The sequence below is a fragment of the Stegodyphus dumicola genome, chromosome 2 (genome assembly GCF_044657685.1).
Source record: "Stegodyphus dumicola isolate Sdum_Otavi_A_Nest chromosome 2, ASM4465768v1".
In the NCBI taxonomy this organism is placed as follows: domain Eukaryota; kingdom Metazoa; phylum Arthropoda; class Arachnida; order Araneae; family Eresidae; genus Stegodyphus; species Stegodyphus dumicola.
The window spans coordinates 175,132,328-175,158,196 of NC_140769.1; the positions used below are offsets into that span (position 1 = coordinate 175,132,328).

General features: G+C 33.0%; 1 protein-coding gene across 1 annotated transcript; it reads right to left on the reverse strand.

Moving 5' to 3' along the window:
- Positions 1-1,947: 1,947 nt before the first annotated feature.
- LOC118187119 (pancreatic triacylglycerol lipase-like) lies at positions 1,948-25,575 on the reverse strand. The gene is made up of 7 exons (XM_035357315.2): positions 25,336-25,575; positions 17,583-17,887; positions 15,951-16,097; positions 10,125-10,248; positions 8,637-8,753; positions 5,027-5,208; positions 1,948-2,365 (listed from the first exon to the last, which is right to left on the reverse strand). The coding sequence occupies exons 1-7, from the start codon at positions 25,412-25,414 to the stop codon at positions 2,042-2,044; spliced, it is 1,278 nt and encodes a 425-aa protein (XP_035213206.1). The 5' UTR covers positions 25,415-25,575; the 3' UTR covers positions 1,948-2,041.
- Positions 25,576-25,869: the final 294 nt, after the last annotated feature.

Consider the following 25,869-nt stretch of genomic DNA (forward strand, 5'->3'; position numbering starts at 1 on the left):
TATATCGACCATCGAAATATAATAATTATGTAATGCATTGATTCCTATGACTCTCCCAAAAGAGGGGAGATGCTACATATATGTGGCGACACACTAGTTGCTGGTCGAACTGAAATGAAGTAATTGTCAGTTGATGTTTGTTTATAAGAAACGATGTGCTATGTGAACCTGTTGTAATGTCACTTAATTATTGATCAAGCAATGTTAATATGAATATAACATTGCCTGCCCAGAGAGCTGCCTTCTTTAAAGCGAAGGACTCAGCCTGAAAACCGAGGGGTGGTCGCTAAGTCTGAACCGTACTGAGTGAATTTCTGTATTGTAGAAAGCGACAAAGGTTGCACCTACTTGCTCTGAAACTTTAGAGCCATCAGAAAAGATTTTAAAGTCTTGTCCTTTTGGTAGGTGTTTAAGCAATTTTATATCTTTCGTGAAAGATGGGTGGACTGGAGTATAATGGCAATGAGGTTCTGAGGAGCGCTGGTCTATGAATGAGGAGTCATCGAGCTGTAAGAAGTCCTTAAAATGAGCTAACCTTATAAGTACCACACTCAATTTCTGCTTTGAGATCTAAGGGGAAAACCCCTGCAAGGATTTGAAGAGCAGCTGTGGATGTGGTAGTGAAACACTTAGTGATCTTGAGAAGGGTGATGCATTGAATTTGGAGTAGCATCTGACGAATCCTTACCGTGGTAGACATCCAGATGGGGGAGCCGTAAAGAATCATTCTTTCAATTCCCCGCAGATATAGTTCTTTCAAAAGTTTCACTTTTAGATTCCATTTATCTGTGACAATGCGATTTAAGCTATTAATAAGATTGTAAATTTTATCTCAATTCATCGTTAAGTGTGGTACACAGGTGAGATTTCTATCAAGTAAGAATCCTAGGTATTTTAACGTAACTTCGTTTTTTAGTGCTCGGCCCTGCCATTTAATACGGGGTGCGATATTTACAAGTTTATTACCCTTTGGAAAGGTGATCACTTTTGTCTTATCGATGTTGAATTTAAGCTTGAGTTTGAGGCTCCAGTCAGTAATAAGATCTAATGCATTTTTCGCTTTGTTTTCTATTTCAGTGCGATGACCTTCTTGAATAATTAGGATAAAACCGTTGGCGTAGGCCTTGATCTGTGCATTTTCCTCGAAATCTAGATCAAATGCAGTATTCGCAATGAGATTCCACAATATTGGGCCAATACTGGACCCTTGGAGAGCGCCTCTATAGTAGTCGTGAGTGACACTGACCTCTTCTCGCTGGTAGGTCACTTTACGATTGTGAAGACAGGAGGAATATGACGTCGCTGTTGATCGAGCTAAAAGCAAGGTCTCATTTAAGTGCTCTGAAATATCGATGTCATTACATGGCAAGTGAAGTCACTGCAAAAATATTTTCATTTCAAAGATCGACAAATCAACTAGTCTTTTACACAAAGTTAAACATAATTTCAAAAATGTAATAAGAAGCACGAAATTAGGTCGTTTCGCACACGTAGAGTTTTACAAAATTGATCTTTTTTTTAAAATTTATTACTCCAGATGGAGTTAGCCCAAAAGGGCTATTAATTGGCGTTTTGCATTAAAAACTTTAAATGTCGGTTCACTTTTAAATTATTGCCACTAAATGTTATCGCCCTGTGTTATATTTGAAGAATTTGCATAAATGTATGTATGTTTCTTGCATTGGGATGCAGATTTTGAATAACGTAATCTTCCACCGAATATGGGCATCTGAAAGCCCTAATTTGGAATTTGAAATTCGTTTTATTATCAATTTCATATTTTGAAATATATATATATATATTGGAATTATATATTAGTATATTATGTAAGGAGTCAAAAGTGGCTACTTAAAGAAACAAAACCTGCAGTCCCTTTCGCGAATATTATGTGTAGGTTAATTTTTCATGTTACATTTTGATGCATGACTAAATTTAAATTACTCACAGCTTTAATTGTTTTATTTCTGTACATTATTCATTTTCAGTTTTACATTTAAGAGACACAAGTACACATTACTTAATCTGACTGAACATTGCATTTTCAGTTATAAAACGTTTTGAGTATTTTCTCTGAATCAATCAATGTATGCTGTACTGAAGGGTAAAAATCACAAAAAGGAGAAGAATCATCAGTTTTTAGATAGAGTTTTAGCGGTATTTCATTTTCAAATTCACACCTGTCTACTGCAGCATATAATCCCATCCTTACGCATGCTGTAGTAAAGCATGATCCACACCCACCAATTTCGTATGCATCCCAACTGTAACAAGGAGAGGATTCAAATTTGCAGTTTGGCTCTTCTACGCTGGCAATGAAGTATTCACAGGCTTTCGTATGGCTGCAGTACAGTTTCCTGTGCTCCTCCTTTGAAAGAAATAAGCATGAAGAATATTTCATAATATACAAAAGTTTAGAAGCAAATCATCTTTCTTTAATACTAAACTTATAATTTCAGTTTCATTCAAACCAATTTTCCTCATTGTTACGAAATATAACTAAACTTTGGTTGAAGATGTTAAATATTGTACTGATTTACAAGCAAATTTTGGCCTTTATGTCTTAATAGTCTACTGCTTAATTTAAAAACATTTCAGCGCATTAAAATCTTTCTCTTACCTCCTGTCGGAATATATTTTAGCACTTTTGCACTCACCCGATACTTAGCAGTTTTAATGAATATTAATGTCATATATTATGAAACTAAGTTTTATAAATAAGTAGATAGAAAATTTTAAATTCCATTTCATCAGTATATGCATTATACACTCACTGGCTAATGAACTAGAAACCCAAGATCAATATTTTATTGGACCAACCTTTGGACGTATAACTGCTCCGATTCGTTTGGGCATCGCGTCTATATGCTTCTGGAGTGCATTTACGTTCAGAGAATACCATGCATTGGCTACGCAGCTTTACAGATCTTGTAAATTAGATGATAGAGGAGAATGCTGTCGGATGCTTCTTTCCACAATATCCCCCGTATTTTCTATGAGGTTACGATCCGGGATATCCAATGGCCAGGGAAGGTGTTGGAAGTCAAACTGATGTTCAACGAACCAATTTTGAACACTTCTGGCATGATGTATAGTTGCATTATCGTCCATGAAGCGATCTGTGTCAGTTTAAACTCAATAAAGTCCCTCTTGTGCCGTACAATTCGTTGGAGACGACGCCGATCTCTCCCCCGGAAAACTGTGCTGGAACCGCAGTTATGTCTTTTGGAGAAGGACTGTGGGTTCTGATTCCAACTTTTAAAAACCTTTGATATCACTGCTTTTGAGAACTCAGTGAGATTTGCTGTCTTCGAAATCGAGGCTCCTGCTAAAGAGGCACCAACAATAAGCCCTTCTTCAAATGGTGAAAGATGTGTCGTTTTCCCCAATTTACTTCATTCATCGTGAAAAGCAATCTTACACCTTACTTATACTAGCATTCTAACCCCATGTAACACACGTCATAAAAAAATTGCATACTTCATCCCTAGAACGCATTCAAATGAAAATCACAAAAGTTTCTAAATCATTAAGCAGTGTGTGTAGAAGAAGTAAGAACGTATTAGTAAAGAATAATCATGTTGACTTGTTAATTTTGAATACATTGACTAGTTAGGTTAGAGAGTCTGAATATAGTGACTAGTTAGCTTAGGAGGTTGAATATATTGAGATTAATTATACTGACATATTGTTATTTTACAGTTTTTGATCCAAATGGTATTGAATTCTGCAGCTAGTTATTTAATATGTATTTTGTTTTCCCACTTTTTTGTATTTTTTTACAAGTTTCATTAAAGCTATTGATAAAATTTTCTAATATCTTCAGAATGGCTTACCACTTCGAAAACATTATTCCAGCTTACATTTAAATTAGATGATAAATAAATCCAATAATTATCTGAATTTTTTAACCAGTTCAGATACCTATTTCAGAAAACAAGAAATTGCAATTTTTTTAGTATTGGTGGTACACATAAAGATAAAACCGAATAACAATCGCTACATTTAACTTGAAGGAAATTTTAATTCTTAAAACTCCTTGAGCGTTTTCTAAATCAGAAATTATACCTTTCTAAAATATTGCACATGTTCTGTCTTCTTACATTTGACAACATAAAGTAAACCTAACTCTTTCTCTTTTCGCGTTACTTCCCGTTTAAGAATGAAATGACGCTTACAATTAAAGAGACATAATTATTTTTTGTTAATTCCCGTCTATAAGATTGAAAGACAGATATAAATTTGAAATGCATAAGACTTTTAATATAATTTCTCGTGTTTATTCTATTTTCAAAAATAAACTGAAAAATACACAAATATAGCTTTAAGTATGTTTCACACATACCAACAGCCTCTAACCAGACATAAGCTAATGTTCTGTGAAATATATGATTAATATTCTATATAAACTTATCCTGCATTAAAATTTAATCTTTGAAAAATTATGCACAATTCAATTATGCTATTCATGAAGGATGCTCAAAGCCACGTCCCATGGCAAGGTGAGGCTACACAATTGGTGCCAAATTTGTTCTTGAGTTCATACAAAATTTTGAGGCTTATGTCGCATAGTCACATTGATTATTCTTGCCATCTGTGGATGAGAGCTGCAGCCGTTTCTGATGTATTTTAACTAAAATCTTAAGTTAGCAAAACAGCGAAGTAAATATTCCAAGTATTTGTAAATTTTAAGTGTAAAATAAAAGTAATATTGAAGATAGAATTGCCTGCCGTTGCCAGTTCGAGTAGTGAAAAATGGTTGAAAAGGTTTTGGACAGTAGGCTCATTCTTCGAGAAATTTTTTATTTTTGCTTAGCTAAAATTGTCTATACGCTTGCAGAAGGTATGCGGTCTAAAAATACAAAAAAAAACATAGAAATATACTTTACTTTTTACACTATGAGGTGCAAAGTTATAATTTTATCTCAGGTACAAAAGATATAAATTTAGCTCTTTTTGTTAACATTATACAAACAAAATAACAATTAATTTTAACTCATTACACATTGAGCCCAGAAAAATACTTTACTTGAGTGATCTGAGGTTTCCTCTGAGAATATCTCTGTAAAAAAGCAAGGCCACTTGTGTAACTGAGAATATCATATTGATTCGTATCTACAGCATATGATGATGCTGTTCCACAACCAGGCTGAGATTCACCTCCATTGGGATAGAAATCTGCGTGACCTATAGGTTCTTTTAATCCATAACCTAAACAAAAGTGAAAAAACTAATTTATTGTTTAGCCTGTATTTATGTTTGCTTTCCAAATGTGTTTTCAAATTATGCCGCATATTTTTTCACCTGTAGTTTCGTGCGCTCATAAGCATATACAGCCATTCATAAATGCGAAGAATTAATCAAAATCGGATAATAAAGTTTGTATTAAAATTTATTTTCTAGTTTTCCAGAAAACACGCCAATAAATGTCAAGCTTTCCTTGCCAATAATATTACCTTAAAAGGGATGTCTCTGTGTTTAATATAATATTATTAATTTATTTTGTCATTTACGCATTTTAAAAGGTATGATCCATTTTTTATGCAACAAAGTGCTAGTAAAATGTTTTAACATTAAAAATGTGTATTTTATGCTGGATTTTTTAATAATAAACAGCTGAACTAAATTAGCTAGATTTATAGTTTTGACTGATTATTATTTATTTAACAGCAATAACACTTATAAAAACTAAAAAAAGCATGTTTAATTTAACAACTTAAACACATTTAAGTTGCTGTAAAGAAATTCGCCAAATATCTGTTGAAAAGGAACTTCCAATTTACTTCGGCATCTCCCCAAGGATTCACATAATAAAAGAATCAGATTACATTATCTTACCGCAAATCTCAAATTTATAAAGAAAAATGTTTGGCGCGTTTTGTCCTGTAACGAAAAAGATCTAAAATGATTTTAAAAGAATAAAATTTGCTTTCCGCAAACATGGTAAGAATTAGAAATGATGCACACGATTTTATAATCCATGCTTTCTTGCTTATCTTTTAAGGGCGCTTGTAAACAAAATTAAATAATAACTTCTAAAATTCAACTTTGATTGATACGTGGAAAAAGGGACATTCTGTATTTTCACTCAAATATTAATACCAAAATATAATACAGGTATTCTACGCATTATAAGCCGCAGTGAGTTATATGAAAATACATAAAATAAGAAAATAATTCAAACCACTATTATCTTGAACGATATCTGTATGGTACTTCTGTTATTTTGAATAGAAAGCTTTAACGTGATTTTCGTGACGAGCTGATGTTCAAACATCGTAAAGTCTTTTCTTGAAATTGAATGGATTTCAAAAATTTCGCATTTTTATACTTTTTTCATTACGAGTCCAATGGATTAAACGACTCATGCAATTTTTTTTCAAACTATTCAGATTTCAAGATTACTGAACATTTCTTGCTTGTAACGTACAAAAAAAATGAAACGGTGAAACTGAGAAGTTGACAATAAAGAAAGAAAATTTTTTGTTTGGTATAATAAATTCAAACACTATAATATCTTGAATCATAAGTACTAAATAGGTGTAGAATGATAGTATTGCATGTCCCACAAGAAGAATAAATTATAAACAAAATAAATACATGTCAGAATTTGCATGTTTGAAAAAGCTAACTTAAGAAAAGAAGAATTTTCTGGCAACTTTCAAACTCTAAACCTTCCTAGGATAATATATCAAGACAACGCATAACAGAGCTATATTTCTTTAGCGTAGAGATGCCTTCGTAAACTGCTTTATAGTAACATCGTAGAATAGAATTTCTAAGAAATAAACATTAAAATTCCACTACACCCTGGATTCGAAACGCGAATCTTCAATTTACAGCCAAACATGCTACAATGAAAAGTCAGCTATGTCTCAAACGGAATTCAAACCATGGATTTTCTACTTGCAAACCAGACGTGCTTTCGGCACGGGCAGCATCCGCTAGTTCGCACGGGAAAGGAAGATAATTTTTTATAGCTTTAAGATACAATCCGCAGCTCTATCACAGAAACATGTCAACTGGTATAAATGCAGAATGTATATGATTAACTATGGGGCTTTTCTGGTTTCTCTCTCTGACTTTTACTATTAGCACCTCAAGGGAGAATGCTGGAAATAAGCATAAAATATCCTAATGCAAACAGCTCTTGAAAGTATATCATAACCTTAGGTATCTTTAAGGTGTGCAGCTACTTGTGATGCTTCAGATTCCCTATGAGGAGCTCAAGATCTTTGGCGTTCATAAGTCATTGCGAAAATCGTAGCTGCAGTTGGAAATTGATTGCCGGTGCCGAAGTGCGTGACATATGTATGCCAGATACCAATTTAAGATTAGCCTTTTGGTTTTGCTGAAAGTTAAGGTTTCATTAAGTTTTAAATGTACCTTTACTGCGCAATATTTAAGGAATATAAACGGTTCAGCTTCCTGCACGTTTAAGCCTGAAATCTTGTGAATTATTTCTTCCAGATAGCAAACACGGAAAGAAGCCTTCGGTAGAGTCTTATTGATCTCAATAAAATTAAATAGTTCAAATTTATAAACAGTGCATATTTCTAATATGAAAGATAACAATAAATATCTAATATCAGATGGATAGGCAACGTTTCTGTAAACTAGCTTCTCAGGCTACGCTATTATAAAATATTCTGCTAAAGTAATCTAATGTAACATGAAAATGGATAATAGACACTTCTAATGTAAGAATTAAAAACATGTAACTATTTTACTATAAGATTAATTTGTTGTTATTGTAAAACAAATAGTGATTTAGACAACTGAACTTCTTGGTATTTATGGTAGTCCATATAAACGATGGTTTTACTAAGTGTATCTCAGTGGTGCCCAACCTTGTACTCGCCGATCGTTTTGTATGTGCTGGCCATCCCGATTAGGTACTATGAACAAAGATATTTTTTAAATAAATATTCATTTTTATTTCTTAATTGTTAAAATATGGTAAGCATTTATAGTCATAAGAGATATCTTGCAAGACGTTATAAAATAATTGATTGCTGACTGATGAACTTGTAGATAGCGAATATGGAATCTTATTGCTTCATTCCGACGTTAGATAGCTCAGCAGGGTAAAAGTACTTCAACGATTTGTAGAACTTCTTTCGCCAATAAAGCAGTTTTTGGAATCCGGAAACAAAAGTTATAAAGAATTGGACGATAATAATTGGTTATCCGATCAGTATTTTGTCACGGATATAACAGCTAAACTAAACGAAGATCTCCAGGGGATCCGAACGAAACCCTTTTTTCAACTGACTAGGATTGTAACTGCTTTTCAGATAAAACTAAATTTGTGAATAAATCAGATGAAAGAAAAAACATTCACACATTTTTAGAGTTATTAATAACCACAAGGCAATTGAAATAGAGAAATACTCGGAAAACCTAAATGCACTGAAAAATAATTTTGAACTCCGCTTCTCTGATTTCCATAAAGTTCAACCAATATTGTTATTCATCTCAAACCCATTTTCCGAAATTAATATTTCAGATGTATCACATACGATTGGAAATATGTTTAACAAAAACGTTGATGTTTTGGAAATGTGTTCGCGATAGGCCAAAGGTTGGGTACCACTGGCACTGTATCTGGATTTTTTCAGAGCAGTAAACCAGTATACCTTCCAGATGTTTTCCATCTACATTGGTGTGTATGACGTCAACGAAGCTAGCATCACTTTTATCTAATCTCACAGCTTCACTTACGCCATTGAAAAAGGGGCCTGCTGGATCCAAACCTAAGAAGAAAATATAGATGTGTGTAACAATATATTGTTTCTTTCAACCTCCACAAAATTTCGTCATATTTCAATATAATAATATTTACCTCTTTGCACAAAATTATTTGTGCTCGAGTATTATAAATTAACGGATATGAGAACGCCATATGTACACTTTACACAAAAAAAATGGAACAAGTCTATATCTCTCGTTCTACTGAGCCGATTGATGAAATTTAACTTTCGTCTTTCATATCTCGAAAGCGCGGCTTAAGATTTGTATTAGATTTATATACATAGCAATGTTTTAATATAGATATTCTGACACAAAATCGGACTTTCTCTGAAATACCATACCAATTTTTTTCCATATTTCCATTCTACAACTCAAATTATGCTAGTGCCAAATTTTGTAAAAGTCGCACGAGGAGGTTTTTTTAAAAAAACTCTCTCTCTAAATTTTAGCTCTCAATATTAATTGACTTTGGTGTGTATTTATTAATATCTCTTTTTTTATCAAACTTACTTCATTCCTTCTTTCATAATTCGAAGTTTAGGTTCAATCCAAATAAAATTTGCAGATATTTTCTGTTTTATTTTTTAAATTTGTATATTTTAGTAAATTTTCCGAAAACAGTTTTGTATAGCCTATGAATATTTTGCCATCGCCTTATAGTAGAAGTATATGTGCCTGAAAAAAATTAGAGATTTTTATTTAAAACTTCCAACTTTATATGCTTATATAGCGAAATTTGGCATATTTCTCATAAGCGACAATAACGCCAAATATTATTTACACACTTTGTTATAATTATTTGATATAATTAACGGTGCACCTTTTTTTTCCGCTCGCGCATAAAGATAAAAGGTAAAGGAAAATAAGTTACTATAAATTAGGTATTACACCAAGTGAACGTTTCTTGGGGAAAACTGAAAAATGTGTCCCATGATAATTTTTTAATTTCTCGGTAAGTTTCTCACGAAATTTTACATTTGGGCATAATCTGAGTCGCATGATCAAAATATGGAAAAGCATCAGTATATCATTTCAGTAAAAATCCGATTTTGTGTCAAAATACCTAAGTTAGAATAATACCATATATAATTCTAATACATATACTAAGTCGGGCTTTCGAGGCATGAAAAATGCAAATTAAATTTCGTCAATTGGCCCAGTACGACAGGAGATATAGAACTATCTAACATTTTTGTGTGTGTGGAGCGTGTACGTGTATGTTTTTATATCCATTAGTTTATAAGAATTATTTCTGGTATATGTCTCAGAAGCTACACATTTCAATAATATATTATTTGGAACAGCGGCTCTTTTTAAGTACTCTGTGTTTATAAAAATATTTTAAATTACGTTGAATAAAATATGTAATTTACCTGTAATTCTACCAATTGAGATATTTCGACTCTCCCGAATCCACTTGCCAGCATATCCCGATGCCTGTGCACCAAGCCCATGACCTATTATGTGCACTAAATCTAGATTCAAGTTCGAGGTATTCTGAAATATAATTTGAAATCAATAATCTGTGAAACTTCATCCCATATTTTAAAATACCATTAACAGTTCGAAAGCATCGACGTAAATGTATAAGGAAGTGAACTTTTATAATTTCCTCAGGCAAAGAAACGAAATATTCAGTCCGCATAACAAACGATTCAGAAATGAACATAATTGAAATTGTGCTTAGTAACCTATTTACGCCCGTGCAAGTATTTTAGACACAAATATGTCTTCTAATAGTATCATTTAAGACAGACAGACAGACAAAGTAGACAGATGTCTTTTGTTGCACCCGCTAAGTCTTTCTGCACCGATGGGCGAAAAATCAAGCATAGGTGCGAAGGAAAGGTATATAGAAAAGGGGGCAATTTCGTATTTCAGAGGAGGGTAAAAAGGAACTTCGTATATTTTATACGAGTTCGAAAGGCCAGGAAGAAAAGATGGGACAAAATAAAGTAAAAAATAAATGGCCCAAAAGTAATGGAGAGGAAAAAAAAATTTATTTATAATTTAAAAAAGGGCCTATAGAAAGAAAAGGAAAGGAAGTAAGAGAATTTTGTTTAAAAAAAAAAACAATATTGTGTCCATGAGCGTAGTCAAAAGAAGTTGTTATCATTTACATTAAATAGGGTCTCCCAGGTGTGTGTAATGAGTGTGTTTTGTAAAGCTGAATAGATGTGAAGATGGGGGAAAATTAATAATAAAATATAAATATTGGGTGTCCAGTCACATAACAGTCAAGTTTAGAAGCTAACTTTTGCTATAACAGGGAAACTAAAATTTAAAAATTTTTAAATTAAACTTTTATTTTTTAACATGGGAAGCAATATGTTAGCCTCTAGCTTGAGACACAGTAACAGAAGAGACATAAGATCAAGATGCATATAATATCATGCAAAATTATACATTAACTTAAGTAACATCATCAATTGCGGTTTCCAACGTATTCATATACTCAGAAAACACCATCAGATAAAATCATAAATTTAAAACAAGGCGAGAACACATCAGCAAAGATAAATAAGTAAATAAATTACAGAGTTTCTTTATTTTAATATTAATTAATTAATTTAAAAAAATAAGCATTTTATTTTTTTATTAAGTTAATGGTCATAACTTATTATATGTGTACTATTTTATCAATTTGAGGCACACTGTACTAATATATGCTTTTAATTGAAATAGATAGGAAATATAGATTAAAGGAGCAAAAACTACAAATCTATACATTCATTGAGGCTCAAGATCGTGTTTTTTGCCTCTCGAGAAATTCCTCAAAGGGACCCCAATGGGTAGCGCTAACAGACTACACTACTGATAAGGGCTACTGATAAGGATAGCGTCCCTACGAGATGGTAACCAAAAAACAAAAACAAAAAAAGGAACCACATGATTTAAAGCAATTATTAAGTATTTAATGGCAGAACATAATAAAATGAGCATAAATATAATGATCATAATAAATAAACGAAATTAAAGGTACTTTAGTGACAAATATTTGATTTAGCTTAGAGAAAAGAAGTTCTATTTATCTGAATGTTCCGTCTTGGTGTTGTAAAAGATTGCAAGGAAGAAAATACCTCCAGGAGAACTTTCGGTTTTGAGAACGAGACAATGTAGAGGATATTCGCGAACATTTTTCTTAAATAAATGAATATTTTCTGAAAAAGATTTTTGAAAATTTAGGAGCTCTTCTAAGATCCTGCCTCCATCGCACGTGATCAAAGAATCTGTCTGATATCTGAGACCCGACGAAGGAGAATCTATCATTTAAGGAAAGAGTAGTGGCGATGAGGTTAACCAGCGGTTAAAGTTTTATACTCCGTGTGTTTGGCTTTTAAGCTACACTGCTGGCCACCCAAATTGCAACACCAAGAAAGACAAGAGGTATCACAACAAATCTTATTTAGTAGATAACATGTTGACCAAGTATCAAATTTTAAATGTATAGAATTCTGTAAAGTGTGGTTCCTTCCAGAATCAGTAGCCAGAGTAGCCGCCATTGTTGAAGATCACCGTTGCCATACGCCTCGGCATTGATTCAAAGAGACTTTGGATGTGTTCTTGAGGTACAGCAGACCAAGCAGCTTCCACACATTGCCAAAGTTGATCTGGATGATGCAGCTTGAGATGTAATCTGGGTCAGTCGTTTAGCAACCATGAACCACATGTTTTCTATCGCCGAAAGTTCCGGAGAGCGAGCCGGCCAGGGAAGCAATCTGGCAATTGACGAAGAACCCTTGGAAAATGCGTGCCGCGTGTGGTCGCGCATTATCCTATTGAAATATGGCTGTGGGCAAGCCCTGAATGTAAGGAAGCACAACTGGCTATAACACCTCGGAGATGTAGCGCTGGCTGTTTAAATTACCGGCAATGCGTATTAGAGAAGTGCGAGAGGGATATCCAATACCACCCCATACCATAATACCCGGTGCAGGACCAGTGTGGAGGTGCATAACGCAGCTGTTCAACAATATCTCTCTACGGTGTCTCCACACTCAAATCCGACCATCGTGGTGTTGTAGACAGAAGCGTGACTCGTCAGTAAAGACAATTTCATTCCATTCTGCCATCCACTTCCTTCTTTTGTCGCACCATTGGCGGCGGAGACGTCTGTGGTTCTGCGTCAAGGGTAGACGAAGCAATGGAGTCTTGCGGACGGACCACTCTGCTGTGAACGGCGTCTAATGGTACGCGAAGACACCAGTCAAATGGTACGCGCAGACTGGATGATGCGTTACAGACTGAATGTGCTGTGCTATGGTTCGTGATATGACTGAGCGATCCGTCACTGCCATGCGCACAATGTTCCTGTCGTCAAGTGAAGTGATGCACTGAGGTGGAGGCGATCGGCCACGTCGGTCCGTCTTGCCCTTCTGCATCCAACGGTCATATATCCGCCTTACAGTTGTTTGCTTTCGTTCAACACGACTACCCATTTCCCTGAGAGATAATCTGCACTCTCGGTAGGCCACTATCCTTCTTCTTTCGAACTCAGATACTTGATCAAACGATGATCGCTGTTTACTACGAGTCATAATTGATCCTTTAAAAAAAACAAGAACACAATTACCGAACTTGAAATCGTCGAAAACTCCAAGCCTTAAACAGCGTTTGAAGTAGCGCCACAGGCGCGCGTGATGTGCGTCTACGCTGAAATTCTAATCACTTGCATATCTCACCTCCTCTAATGCATGTTGTAAACTTCATGTTATTTGCATGCTTCCTTCATGGTGTTGCATTTCCAGTGGCCAGCAGTGTATAAGAAGCTAGAATGGACAAGGCATGCTATATTCGTTTTAGTTAGAGTGGAACTGTTTTTCTAAGAGTTTCCAAAAATTCCACAACCGATCTTCATAAAGTTGTATATACATACTATACTATTTCAAGCCCACTAATGTAAATCATTTGAGGACAATTGACTCACGTTGCAAGAAATTAATACATGTACAAAAAAGGTACAGAGCGGGAAGATGTGTGCAGGAAATAAGAACTTCACTAGTGGTTTTACATATACAGTGTCACTGTATAGCTCCATCTCAATTTTAATAGAGAACAATTCTGCTATGTATCTGATGTCTCCCACCCCTCTTATCCTCGCACCAAATCTCTAGAGACGACATTCAGCTTGGCAGTATTTTGAACGGCACCATGCCGCACAGACACTATGCTTTTGCAAACATCCAAGTATTCTCCGGTATTCGAACCCACGTTTATGATGGTACAACGTGGTATAAAATGCGCTAACATACACTTATAAAAATTTGTGCACCTGTATAGTGCAGGTTAGAAATTCCTCCATAAAAGCTTCTCTCCTCTTAGGCAGATAGCCCTCGAGGCTTTGCCATAATCACACAAACCAAACCAACCAAAGACCCCAGCACTACTTTCAACTATTCCAAATTAAGTAAAAAAAAATCCACTGTTTAGCGTAGAAAATTTTATATCCTAAAGAAGTCTGTGACTGCTTGCCTCAAATTCTATTGTATGGTCTTATTGCCCCCCCCCCAAAAAAAATTACTCCAAGCTAATGTCACTGTTTTGCTTCATTTAAAATTTTACATTAGCCAGCTTCTTTTTCAGATCTTCTTCTTTAAAGTTCAATTATTTTCTAAACGGTTTGAAATTTAGTGATTTTTACCTTTTTGAGAGAATTATGCAAGGAAACTTTTGAAAATGAAATGAAATTTGAAAACGTAATTTAAAATTATAGAGCATAAATAAGCGTAATTGATCTTAGTAAATTTAGAACGAGTATATAATTCATGCATAAGTTTAGAAATATAGCAGGTAGCTTAGAATAACATCAAAACAGAAATGAATGAGCTCAGTGCAATATCGTTCGTAAAGAAACAAAACAAGCAGAGGAATGTTAGAAAAATTATATAAACAAATGCGTTGATCATATAGAAAGCAATGTGAGCATAAACGATCCTTCTTAAGTAGATACGAAATTGCATTATAAAATCGCAAAACTAGTTATTTAGATGCAATTAAGCACAATTTTTTAAAAATTTGCTTTTCTGTGAAAATATACCTAGAAAAGTAATTCCTACACTTTGCACATAGTAGTTTACAGTGAAATCAGATATATTAATAGTTATATTAAGAACTTAAGCTAAGTAAGTGAGCTTAGGAAGAGTAATCTCAATTTTTTTACTATAGGCACCGATATTAATTTTTTCTCAAATAAATTTTTCGCTTTAGGAAATTGCCCTCGTAAGAGTTTTCATTGCATTTACATAAACAGCATTCCTGAAATATTTTATATCGTTTATATCAGGGGTTCTCAACCGGTGATACGCTTACCATTGGTGGTACGCAAGAGAAAAATAGGTGGTACGCAAAGAAGCAAAGAATTTTAACTATTAAATTGGAAAATTAAAACCCCAACATCCTCATTGAGTCTCTTTCCGTAACATACGTAAATTTATGCGATCTGAGCTTTGTTCAAGAGTGGTGGCGGTAGTAATACTTTGTAGTGGTGGTACTGAAGGTTTTCAATTTTCGTGTAGATGGTACGCGTTCGTCAAAAGGTTGAGAACCGCTGGTTCATATCATCTACTTTTGCTCAGAAGTGAAAATATATTGTTGCGTTCTACGGGTTCATGAATTTGGAGTGATTGATGATAACACTTGATGAAGAATGAAAGCACAATTTATTCGTTAGTATTACACAGAAGAGTTCCAAAGACACGTTTACAGCCATTGGAAAACTACGATAAACACTCTAAACTAATCAGCAACACAGCCTTCAAGTTATCAGTCTATAACGGTGAAGACAGTTTCACGACAAAGAATTAAAGTACAGCTTCCGACTCGGTCAATTTCTGAACTCAAAGCACTACTGCTGAACTCAAACACATTCAAGATACTCTTCCCGACAAATTCAAGATACTCAGCGTACAGACAGGATATTTATAGCTTTTGACCTGCCTTCGAGAAAGCTGTCGGAAAAACCGGTAAGATTTTGTTCTAGAATGTTCTCTCTCCGTCTATGGCATAACGCCGATTTTCTCGCCAAATGGGCGTTTCCGGACCAAATTTGGCAGCTCTATATTTCCTTGTTGTTTTCTGACAACCCTTAATACACTTTGCGGGAACGCTATCTTACCGCAGCTGATCATTTCGAAACAATATTTCTCTTTGCCTTTTTAATTGAAAACGTAGTATTAGTTTGAAATTCTCTGTAAACTTACCATAAAACGTTGAATATAAAGTCCAACTTCAGCTCCTACTATTCTAATGTCAGCAACCGCTTCATCGTACCAATGCGATCCTTCAAATCCCCATTCAACGACAAAGACATTACATTCAGTTCTTGTTAACAAAGCATTCTTCAGCCTCTGCGAAACAAAACGTCCATTTAACAGTGTAAGTCAAATGAATAATTCTTTTAGACACATTTTCAGTTCTAGTACCTAATAAAATACGTATAAGGTAGTATTTTTTACTTTTCTAAACAGATTAATGTTATGGAATTTAACATTCTTTGCTGAAATGCGGAAATAATTTTACTAACATATTACATTAAAAAAAAACTTAAAGAAGCAGAAATACTTCCAATTCACATTTGTAAGGTTAAACTAATTAAATAATTTGCTTAATTTTTACTTTCGCACTAAACTGAAGGCTAAATTGCAACAACACAGAGAAGAGGCAAATTTTAAATAAAAGTTTATTGCCTTATATTGTAATAAAAATGAACAGGGCTCCTACTGTGGACTATGACTCCGCAAGCCCATTACTGCTTGCGGAAACATTAGCAATTCAATTATTTATATACGAACAGGACAACTAACTTCCAACGATTAATTAATTCGAGTGCAGTGCAATATTCATTCTAAACAGATTCAAAAATGCTTATTAATGACGCAGACCAGCTGTAAGTTGATATCACAAGATAAGCAGCTTCATTTATTGTTTTCCACATCTCCGTCTTTCTTTCTAATCTATAAATTCACTCGCCTTTAAACCTAAGCCGTACTCTGGTAAGGGCTGGCAGAAAAATATTATACACACAAAAGATATAGCATAAAATAGTGTATTAGCTAACATAAACCTTACATAATTATAACACTTTTACTTTTATTACAGAATATTCTAAATTTTGCTTTTATATTATCAGTTATATTATCAATATTAAACTTACACCTGAGAAGAATGTTTTTTTCCCAAATGTCTCATGTAAAATGGAGTGGTCATACATTGCATAGCTGAAGGCAAGGACACAGAGTAAAGATAATAGAGCGTTTTAATTTAAGTTTAAAATGGAAAATTCTATCGTTTAGTTAAAACCAAATATATTTTGTTGCTGTCATTAAATTTATAGGATCCCGAATCAATGCTTTAAACATGAAATATGAATGATTCATTTTTGACCTGAAGGAAACATTTGCAGCCACTATGGTGGAGATGTAAAAACAATCCATTCCAAGAAACAAATGGTAAAATGACTAAAATCTGAAACCTTTCTAAATACATAACGTAAATTTTAATTAGGTTTTGATTTTGTAACTACCAAATTATTCCTGAAATTTAAATGAGTAAAATTTTCACTTCTTGAAAAATAATTTATGTATTAAAGGAATATTTTATCTAGCTTCGCAAATTGCTTTAACTTTAAGCGTGTCTTGGTACTGTATGATTGTATTTTACACTAAAAACATTGATTATCTAACAATGTAAAGCACGAGAAAGTCAGAAAATCTGAACATGTCATACATAGGTATTCCTTATTATAATATGTAAGTAGTTCATATAAAAGCAGAATCTTATAAAGATAAGCAAAATGTAAGAGAAATCAACAAATATTAAAATAGGTAATTCACCAACAGCCATTCTGCGTTTCTTCCTAAATAATCATGTATGAGGAAATACGTCTTGCTTTGATTGGTAAAGCCAGACTTCTTCACATCCCAAGTAGAGAAGTTCATATTGGAAAATATTTGTGGAACTTCTTTATTTACTGGGCTAAAAAATCTGAACATTGTTGCAATATCTTTTCTTTCATGTGGTTCTGAATTGTAAAATCGTTCTATCGGAGGATAATCGAATGGGTAGCCGGTATCGAAGGTTCCTAAATCTCTTATGTTGACAACACTTCTTTTCTTTACATCATGTCGGAGAGAACTAGCTAAAAATATAAAAATGTATGAACAAAAGCTAAATATATAAACAAACTTTCAAATTTGGTTTCAATTTTGTATTGACATTTATTACATTCACAAGTACAGAAATGGACTTTTAGCTGATGATATAAACCAAATATATATAGTAGGCAAATATTTGGGGTCTATTCCTTTTAACGAAAGAAAATAATTTTATATGCATAATAATATGAAAAAGAAAATCGCCGAATTCTAGAATATTATGCAAATATTTATATGGAATGTCAGTTTCTTATTTTTTAATTTAATTTTTCAAGTTAATAGAATGTTTCTAATGATATCTTCGTGCCAAATTTCTTCAGAATACCTCATAATCTCAAACATCACTGTTACACTTCCAAGCACAATTCCAAGCATATACTGGAGCAAATACTTTCCGCATGCCTTCGGGGTGTAATTGAAAGCATACTCAACGCGAATCCGAAATGGTTAAGTCCATCAGTAGCTGCCTCCAAGATCATATTCTACACGTCTCGAGTGGAAACGGCAAATTTCGAGCAGTTATTGTGGTTTAAAGAACAGTTTGTGGTGTGCGCGTTTTCGTGTTGCTATTTTTCAGCTTGAGCCATGGCGTATTCAAATAGCAAAACGCATCTTAGTTCCATTATACAAATCTGGAAGAAACTTTACCGCAGACAATTGGTATACCAGTTGTGAATTGGCCAATTCCTTACAGAAAATCATTTGATGAACCATAAACAAAGATAAAAAATTATAGTACTGGAGATGTTACATGTGCGCAAGGCAAAAAGTCAGAAAATAAAACTATATGTGTGAAGTGTAAAAAAAAAATATGTCAAGAGCGGTGTGAAACAGATGCTTCATGTATAAACTACAAAATATCTAATGCTCCTTCAGCCTAATTTATTTGAAAATTCATTATGTAACTCTTTTGTTCATGTCATTATTTAATCTTCATAATTTGAATTATAATTGCATTCACAAATAAAAAACAAAAATTTCTCATAGACATCAATGATTCTTACTCATCTGGAAAGAAAAGATTTATTTGTTTTTAATTTTAAAATTAACATTATTTTAAGCTATTTTATATAATAAATGTTGCAATTAATATAGAATGCATTCCTTTATTGAATTGTAATAATATGTTTAGTTTGTAGTCATTTAACTGCTTGGGGTGTGTTGACATCCCATGAACGTTCTTGTGTTACATAATATCTGAACATGTCATACATGTCATACATAGCGCGTCCTCCTGGGCTAATGTAAAAACTTTCCTGGTATTTCATACCTGTATTTGTGTACTTTTGATATATTGCCTTACTTTCTTTGACATATTTTAATATGCACGTATATATATGCGTTCTCACAGATGTCACAATACGACTTTGCCCGTTTAGAGGTTTAAATCCGTATTTCCCATCTCTTTGTGTTTCTGCTAATGCTTCATAGATCTTTAGCATTCAATGCACAATATCTTTCCTGGTATTTCATACCTGTATTTGTGTACTTTTGATATATTGCCTTACTTTCTTTGACATATTTTAATATGCACGTATATATATGCGTTCTCACAGATGTCACAATACGACTTTGCCCGTTTAGAGGTTTAAATCCGTATTTCCCATCTCTTTGTGTTTCTGCTAATGCTTCATAGATCTTTAGCATTCAATGCACAATATCTTAGGTATTCTTTTAAATATTCTCATTTAAATAGCAATACTGACCATAAAATATTTTAATAAGTAAGGAATATCTTAAAAGACATAAATTATCAATTGTTAACTATTCTAATCACTTTAAACTGGGAAATATTTTACACTTCAATTAGTATATTTTACTTGTTCAATTAGTTAATGGATTATCAGTCTGAAACACTATTGTAATAAAAATATTAGCACATTTTCAAATTTAGAAAGCCTATTTTAGACTTCCGATGTAACTTAAAAAGAATTTTCCGTGCAACATTTCTCATTTATTTGCTCCTTGTTGCTACTTATTGTACGAATATTCTAATGCATAAGATATTAACATATATTTCTTAGGAAAGTGGATATTGTAAATTAAAAATTTCACATAGAAAAGCAGCAAAACTAATATTTCTGTTCTAGTTGAAGTCACGTACAAAGAGAGGGTGCTACATGTATGCTGTTAATTCCGTGTTATTTGACTCCAAATAAATGACTGAAATAATTCTATTGTTCTTTAAGAACAGTTTTGTTTCCTTTTACAGTATCATGGTCCATTTGAGAGTGGAAATAACGGCAACAGGAAAAAAAATGCTTCAGGTCACTTAATCGACATCCCAGTAGCTTCCTCAGCGGTCTCAACGGTACAAAATCATCACTCACTTTTGAAGTCTGTATTTGCGCATGATCGCGATGTGCCAAATCTGCGTGATATTTGCAGAATTCCTGTTGCAACATGTTAAGGATCAAAAAGCGTATCTAATATATAACTCTTACGTCTATTCTTATTTCGAAAAAATAACTAACTTTCCTGAATGTGCAGTTTAATGAAGTTACAAGACTTAATAGTTTCAAAATATCAACTTACAATAAATTTTAAAGTATTTCATACTATGGCTATTTAGCGCTGTTAACATTTCATTCTCGCGCGTAGTAACGTGATATTTCGCTTGTACGAATAAATTTCCCCTCGCCTTTATCTATTCTACCACTTAATTTTCTGCAAATTTCCGTATAATGAGACACTACTAATATCACCAACCGATGGTGACATAAAAGGCTTTGAAATTTATTATAGCTGGACGGTAAGCTGGGAACTTCAAGAGCTCTTAGCTTCCTTAAAGGGATCCACTATTGGTTTTGATTTTTAATCGATTTCTTTTGTCAGGGCTGCAATAGATATAAGTCTCGATTATTATGTTGAAATCACATAAGTTCTTCTCTTCATTAAAGACATTTAAACGCTCTATTTCCGCCCCGATAAATATTGTTGTCTGTAGCTGCCGTACCGTTTGTTGGGTTGGAGATCGAGTCAAAGAAAACGCTTTGATGTTTGCAAATCTATAGTGTTTGCGCGGCATGGGGGCACTCAAGATATACGGCGAGCTGAAAATCGTCTTCAGAGATTTTTGTAGTAATGGAATAGAGATGGGAGAGCCTCGGTTCTGTCCTCCGTGTGGTTCTTCTTTAAATTTAGGGCAAAGCAGAGCAAACTCGTACTGTCACCTAAATGGTGCTTATAGCCTATACCAACGACAAATGGAGTTTTACTGTTCTTGCTGCGATAAAAGACGTAGACTTGTTCGGATTGCGTGAGACAAGTAAGATAAGCCAAAAAAACGCTCATTTCTGTGTTGTTGTTTTTATAAAATAAGTATATATGTTGATAACTCTTGTAAAGACTTTATTTTATTCTAACCAATTATTTTTAGTTTAAGTTAAGTTAGGAAAGTTAAGAAACTTTCCTTTCCCTTCTGATTTAGATTTCTCTCCAGAATGTAAATTTAATGACGTATATGCAAATCTAACTGAGGTCATAAATAGTATTTAAGCAGCGATTCTAAGAGTTCGGGTTCGAGAGTTAGCTCTAAATTTATACCGCTTGGTTGATTTCGTAACCTTGTAGTTGAATAGTTGGTGCTAGCCATTTTCTTTAGATTGTATTGATATTCTGGGTTTGGCTTTGCTGTGTGCAGCTGATTTAGCGGTTTAGATAAATAAAGAAGGAGCCCGTCTGTAGCTAATCTTTACTTCCTTCTGATTGTACATCTTATCTTCTGTTCAAGTTACTTAGCCACAAATGGTGGTTAAATTGTGAGCACAGAGTGAGTGTGTTATGTTCAGTTTAGTTAAAATAAAAAGATTACTAAAATCTTCTTCTGCATTCATCTGTTCTCTCCAAGACCTAGCAAGAATTCGCTAATTCGTCTTTCAGTATGGTCTAGCAGTCTATGATCCCGAAACACACCAGAAGACTACACTGTGATCAAAACAGAAAGTTTTAAGTATTATTTATTTGATTTTTTTTCAAAAACTTTATTTGGGTAAAACGATCTTTAGAAGTATAGAAAAAACAACGCGCAACAGCTACAGAGCACAATAGCTGACCACAAACATGTACTACTATATCTTGTTTAAAAGGTACCATATAGTTTCAAAGTAGGTGTATTATTAGCAAACCAGTTATATTTCATTTGCCTTTATGACTAGTTTAGATGGCACTTTTTCGGTCAACTTCGCTCTTCGCACAAGAATTAGTATTAGGTACATCAACGAAGATTTTTAGAAGACAAAATGTTATTAGTTAACATCAAGTCCATAAGGATAAAATAGAAGAGTAAATATTATGTAAATTCTAATATTCAGAATAGTATTGAAACTGTGTAAGAAATAACTATATTAAAAATACTGTTTAAGAGTAAGTTTTGAATTATGCATTTTCCAGAGTGGGTAAGACTATAAACGTAAGAAATGTTCAAATGCTTTAAAATTTCTGAAAAAACTGTATTAAATGACGCTGTTCTTATATGCACTGTCACCAAGATTACCAGTGTCTATGCTTGCTGGTAAACATAAATAGTAACGTAAATTTATTTTTTTTTTCTTTTTTTTTTACCAATGGCGAGCTCTCAGCAGATTTCGGTTTGGCCACTGCTAAGGCCAGAAGCGGTGGTCCCTTTTTATTATAGAGGCATCTGATAGGTGGTCCACCTTTGCCTCCTATAAAGGACGAACAATTATAACCATGCATTCTCTGATTCAAACCCGGGCTATTTGGCTTAGCAGTCGGCTCCCCTAACCACTATACCGTCATAAATTTAAATTAAGTATATTATTTCGGTTAATAGATTCATAAGCTTAACTACTCAGAAGTCGCATTAAAACTGAAGGAAAAAAAACCTCCAAACTGTTAATAATATTATTAGCTTGTTTTCACAGTTGAATCAAATTTAATAATTATTTTAGGACAAATGGGCGTTTTCCCAAAACGGCTATTAGTCTCAGAACGGCATTTTACGTCGAATCATTAAAAGCGTTGAATCATGTTTCAAAACATTTCCACCAAATACTATCATCTTGTATTATGTTTCAAGAAGTTATATAATGAATAATCTACCTGAATTTATGTACGTTTCTCACACTGAGAAAAAACAACGGTACCTAGAGTCATCAAATTTTTAATAATGTAGTCCTCCATCCGAGCACGGGCACTTGGAAGCCCAAATTTCGAATTTCAAATTTGTTTTATTATCTATATTATATTTTGTAAAATTTTAACGAATTCTGGAGTAAAAAGCTCAGCAATTTCAAAGCGAACCGTGGCAACATTGTAGGGAATAAAGCATTTTTTTCTCAAGCTCGATAAAGTGTCTATCGGAAATTCTAAAGATATGCTGTTTTTAAATATTTTTAGCACAACGTGCCGCTAACCTCGGCTCAAATGTTCTCGAGACGTGTATGTGTCTGTAAATGAAAAAAACGCCCTCTTGGGCTTAATATAAAATCGGAAAGCTTTCGGATTTTATTTAAGTTTTTATTTTTTAGAGGTAAATACATATTTTACAATGAAACGGAGTTATCTTTATGTGTTTGCAAAATGAGTGAACTTTGAATTAAATTGTTTTTCAAAGATTGTTTTAGACATATAAGTTTTAGACATATATAGACATTAAGGGGGCTTATACACCTTAAACCCCTTATGATCTTCGAATATGTGACTGTTGCAAGAACCGGGATATTATATTTATTTTAAAAACAATTACTTGCAACTTTTTACAGCTGACTACATAATATAGCTGCTTTGGAAACCAGTAACCAGAAAGTTTGTGTTGCCACGAATATGTTTGTAATTTAATCCGCTTTGTGACAAAATATTTCGTCATGTTTCCACTTTGCGCTCGTGATATTTTAAAAATGGCTAATGGTACATACTTGAAATTAGATGGAATTCTTTATATGTGTAGTATTATTTTCTAAATGAACCTAAAATCTGATGAATATTTTAATATTAAAAAATGTTATGGACGAAAATATTACGGACTTTTTTAATAAGATATATTTTATAAACTCGACTCCAAATAAAATAAAAAATTAACATTAAATTCTTAGAATTTTTGGTTCACAGTAATTCCCAAATGTTATAAAAGCTTTATATAAAATATGGAATTAAATTACGCAACAGAATGCTTTAAACTGTGCGCGCAAGGTGGAAACATGACGAAAACCTTTGCCACAAAGAGGATTAAATTATAAAAATATTTGTGGCAACACAAACTTTCTGATTACTATTTCAAAAAGCAGTTATATTATGAAGTCAGCTGTAAAAGGTTGGAAGTAATTGCTTTTAAACTAAATAAGTTATCCCAATTCTTGGAACAGTTACATATTCGAAGATCTCATGGTTTTGAAGGTGTATGAGTCCCCTTAAATTTCTCGTCATATGAAAATAATTACCAGGAACGTTTTTAATTTCAAGTAAAGATAAAGATAAATGTTTAAAAATAATTTTGCAGAACACACCGATGAAATTTTCCATTCTCTGATAAAACATCTGCCATTTTTTTAGGAAAATGGATGTTGATAATATCTCAAAATCGGATTTCAAAAACTAGAAATTTATTCAAATGTTTTATACTAAGTAGAAAATTTCACATGTACCATATCTGTAACAAACTTCTTTTACTTTACTTTTGTAATGAAACTTCTTAAAATTTAGAAAGTATTTTTGTGACTGTTTATGAATGAGTTATACACCACATATTTTATAGTTTAAGAATTTCGTACTGACAATTAAATATAATAACTTCAATTTATACAATAATTTTATTTTAATTTGTAAAGAAATTGATTACATGAGTCACTAAATAGTTAAATATTAATTACATATAGGATTCGGCAAACAATGTGGAAAAACATGGTAAAAGAAATTCTCAAAATGACGATCGTTTTTGCTTGAAACTACAGAGTTTGCAGTTGTGCTTTATGTTTTTAAATGTGAGAATTCTTTTAAACTAGAAGAAAACCATAATTGCTTTCTAGACATCGTTTCGTGTCGTTGAAAATGCCCAAAACGATATCCAGTTTATACAGATTTTCAAAGCGGAAGACCAAAGAAAATTCCCAGCTGCTTTCTAAAAATCGTTTCGTGTAAGTTATTAATTAGGTAGGACCCGCTTGAAACAACGTAAATAATTACATTTATCAAAGAATACATTTAATTTTTTAATCTTATGCTCCCTTTCAGCAATACTGGATGTTTTTAATATTGCAAATAATATCAAAATCAACTAAATTTATCTAAAATGTATTACGTATTTTACAAAATACTTATATGTAAAGACTAAATAATTTTTATACTTAGGTATAAATCAGCCAGATCCCTTAAATTCTCATCAAAAGAATAATTTGATTAATTTTGCAATGAATAATTCATAAAAGTAAAAATTGAATACTGACTTATAATAAAAAGAAATAGTCCATAATACCTTTTAATGCATCTTCTCTTGCCTTAGAGTTAACGACAGTTATCAATGCTAGCAAAATTCGAAATAGAAATTGTTCCATCTTTTAAGTGTTTCGTATATATTACAGCTATGGACAAAGATGACACAAATATACTTCTTAAGATATAAAAATAATTAACCAAGTACTATTTGATTTATGAAAATGACATTAAATAATTCTCGTTTTTCCAGTTGAATGTAGAGTAGCATTTATCGTTTCAAAATCTGACGGGTTCCGGAAAGAACATACACTATTTGACAGAGTAAGAAAAGGATTAAAAAAACTTTTACCAGCTGTTACTCTCATCAACCAATATATGCTCAGATTTCTCTTAAAAAACAACAGAGGATGATATAATGGGTACATAATATTGGTGCTCTAAAATTGTTTCTAGAGAGAAAACAGATTAAAAAAGGAAAAATAATTTTAAGTATTAAAGAAAAACTTCAACGTTTCATGAATAAATGCATGAGCATTTCACGAGGAAAAATGGCATACAATTGAGGTATTTAAAA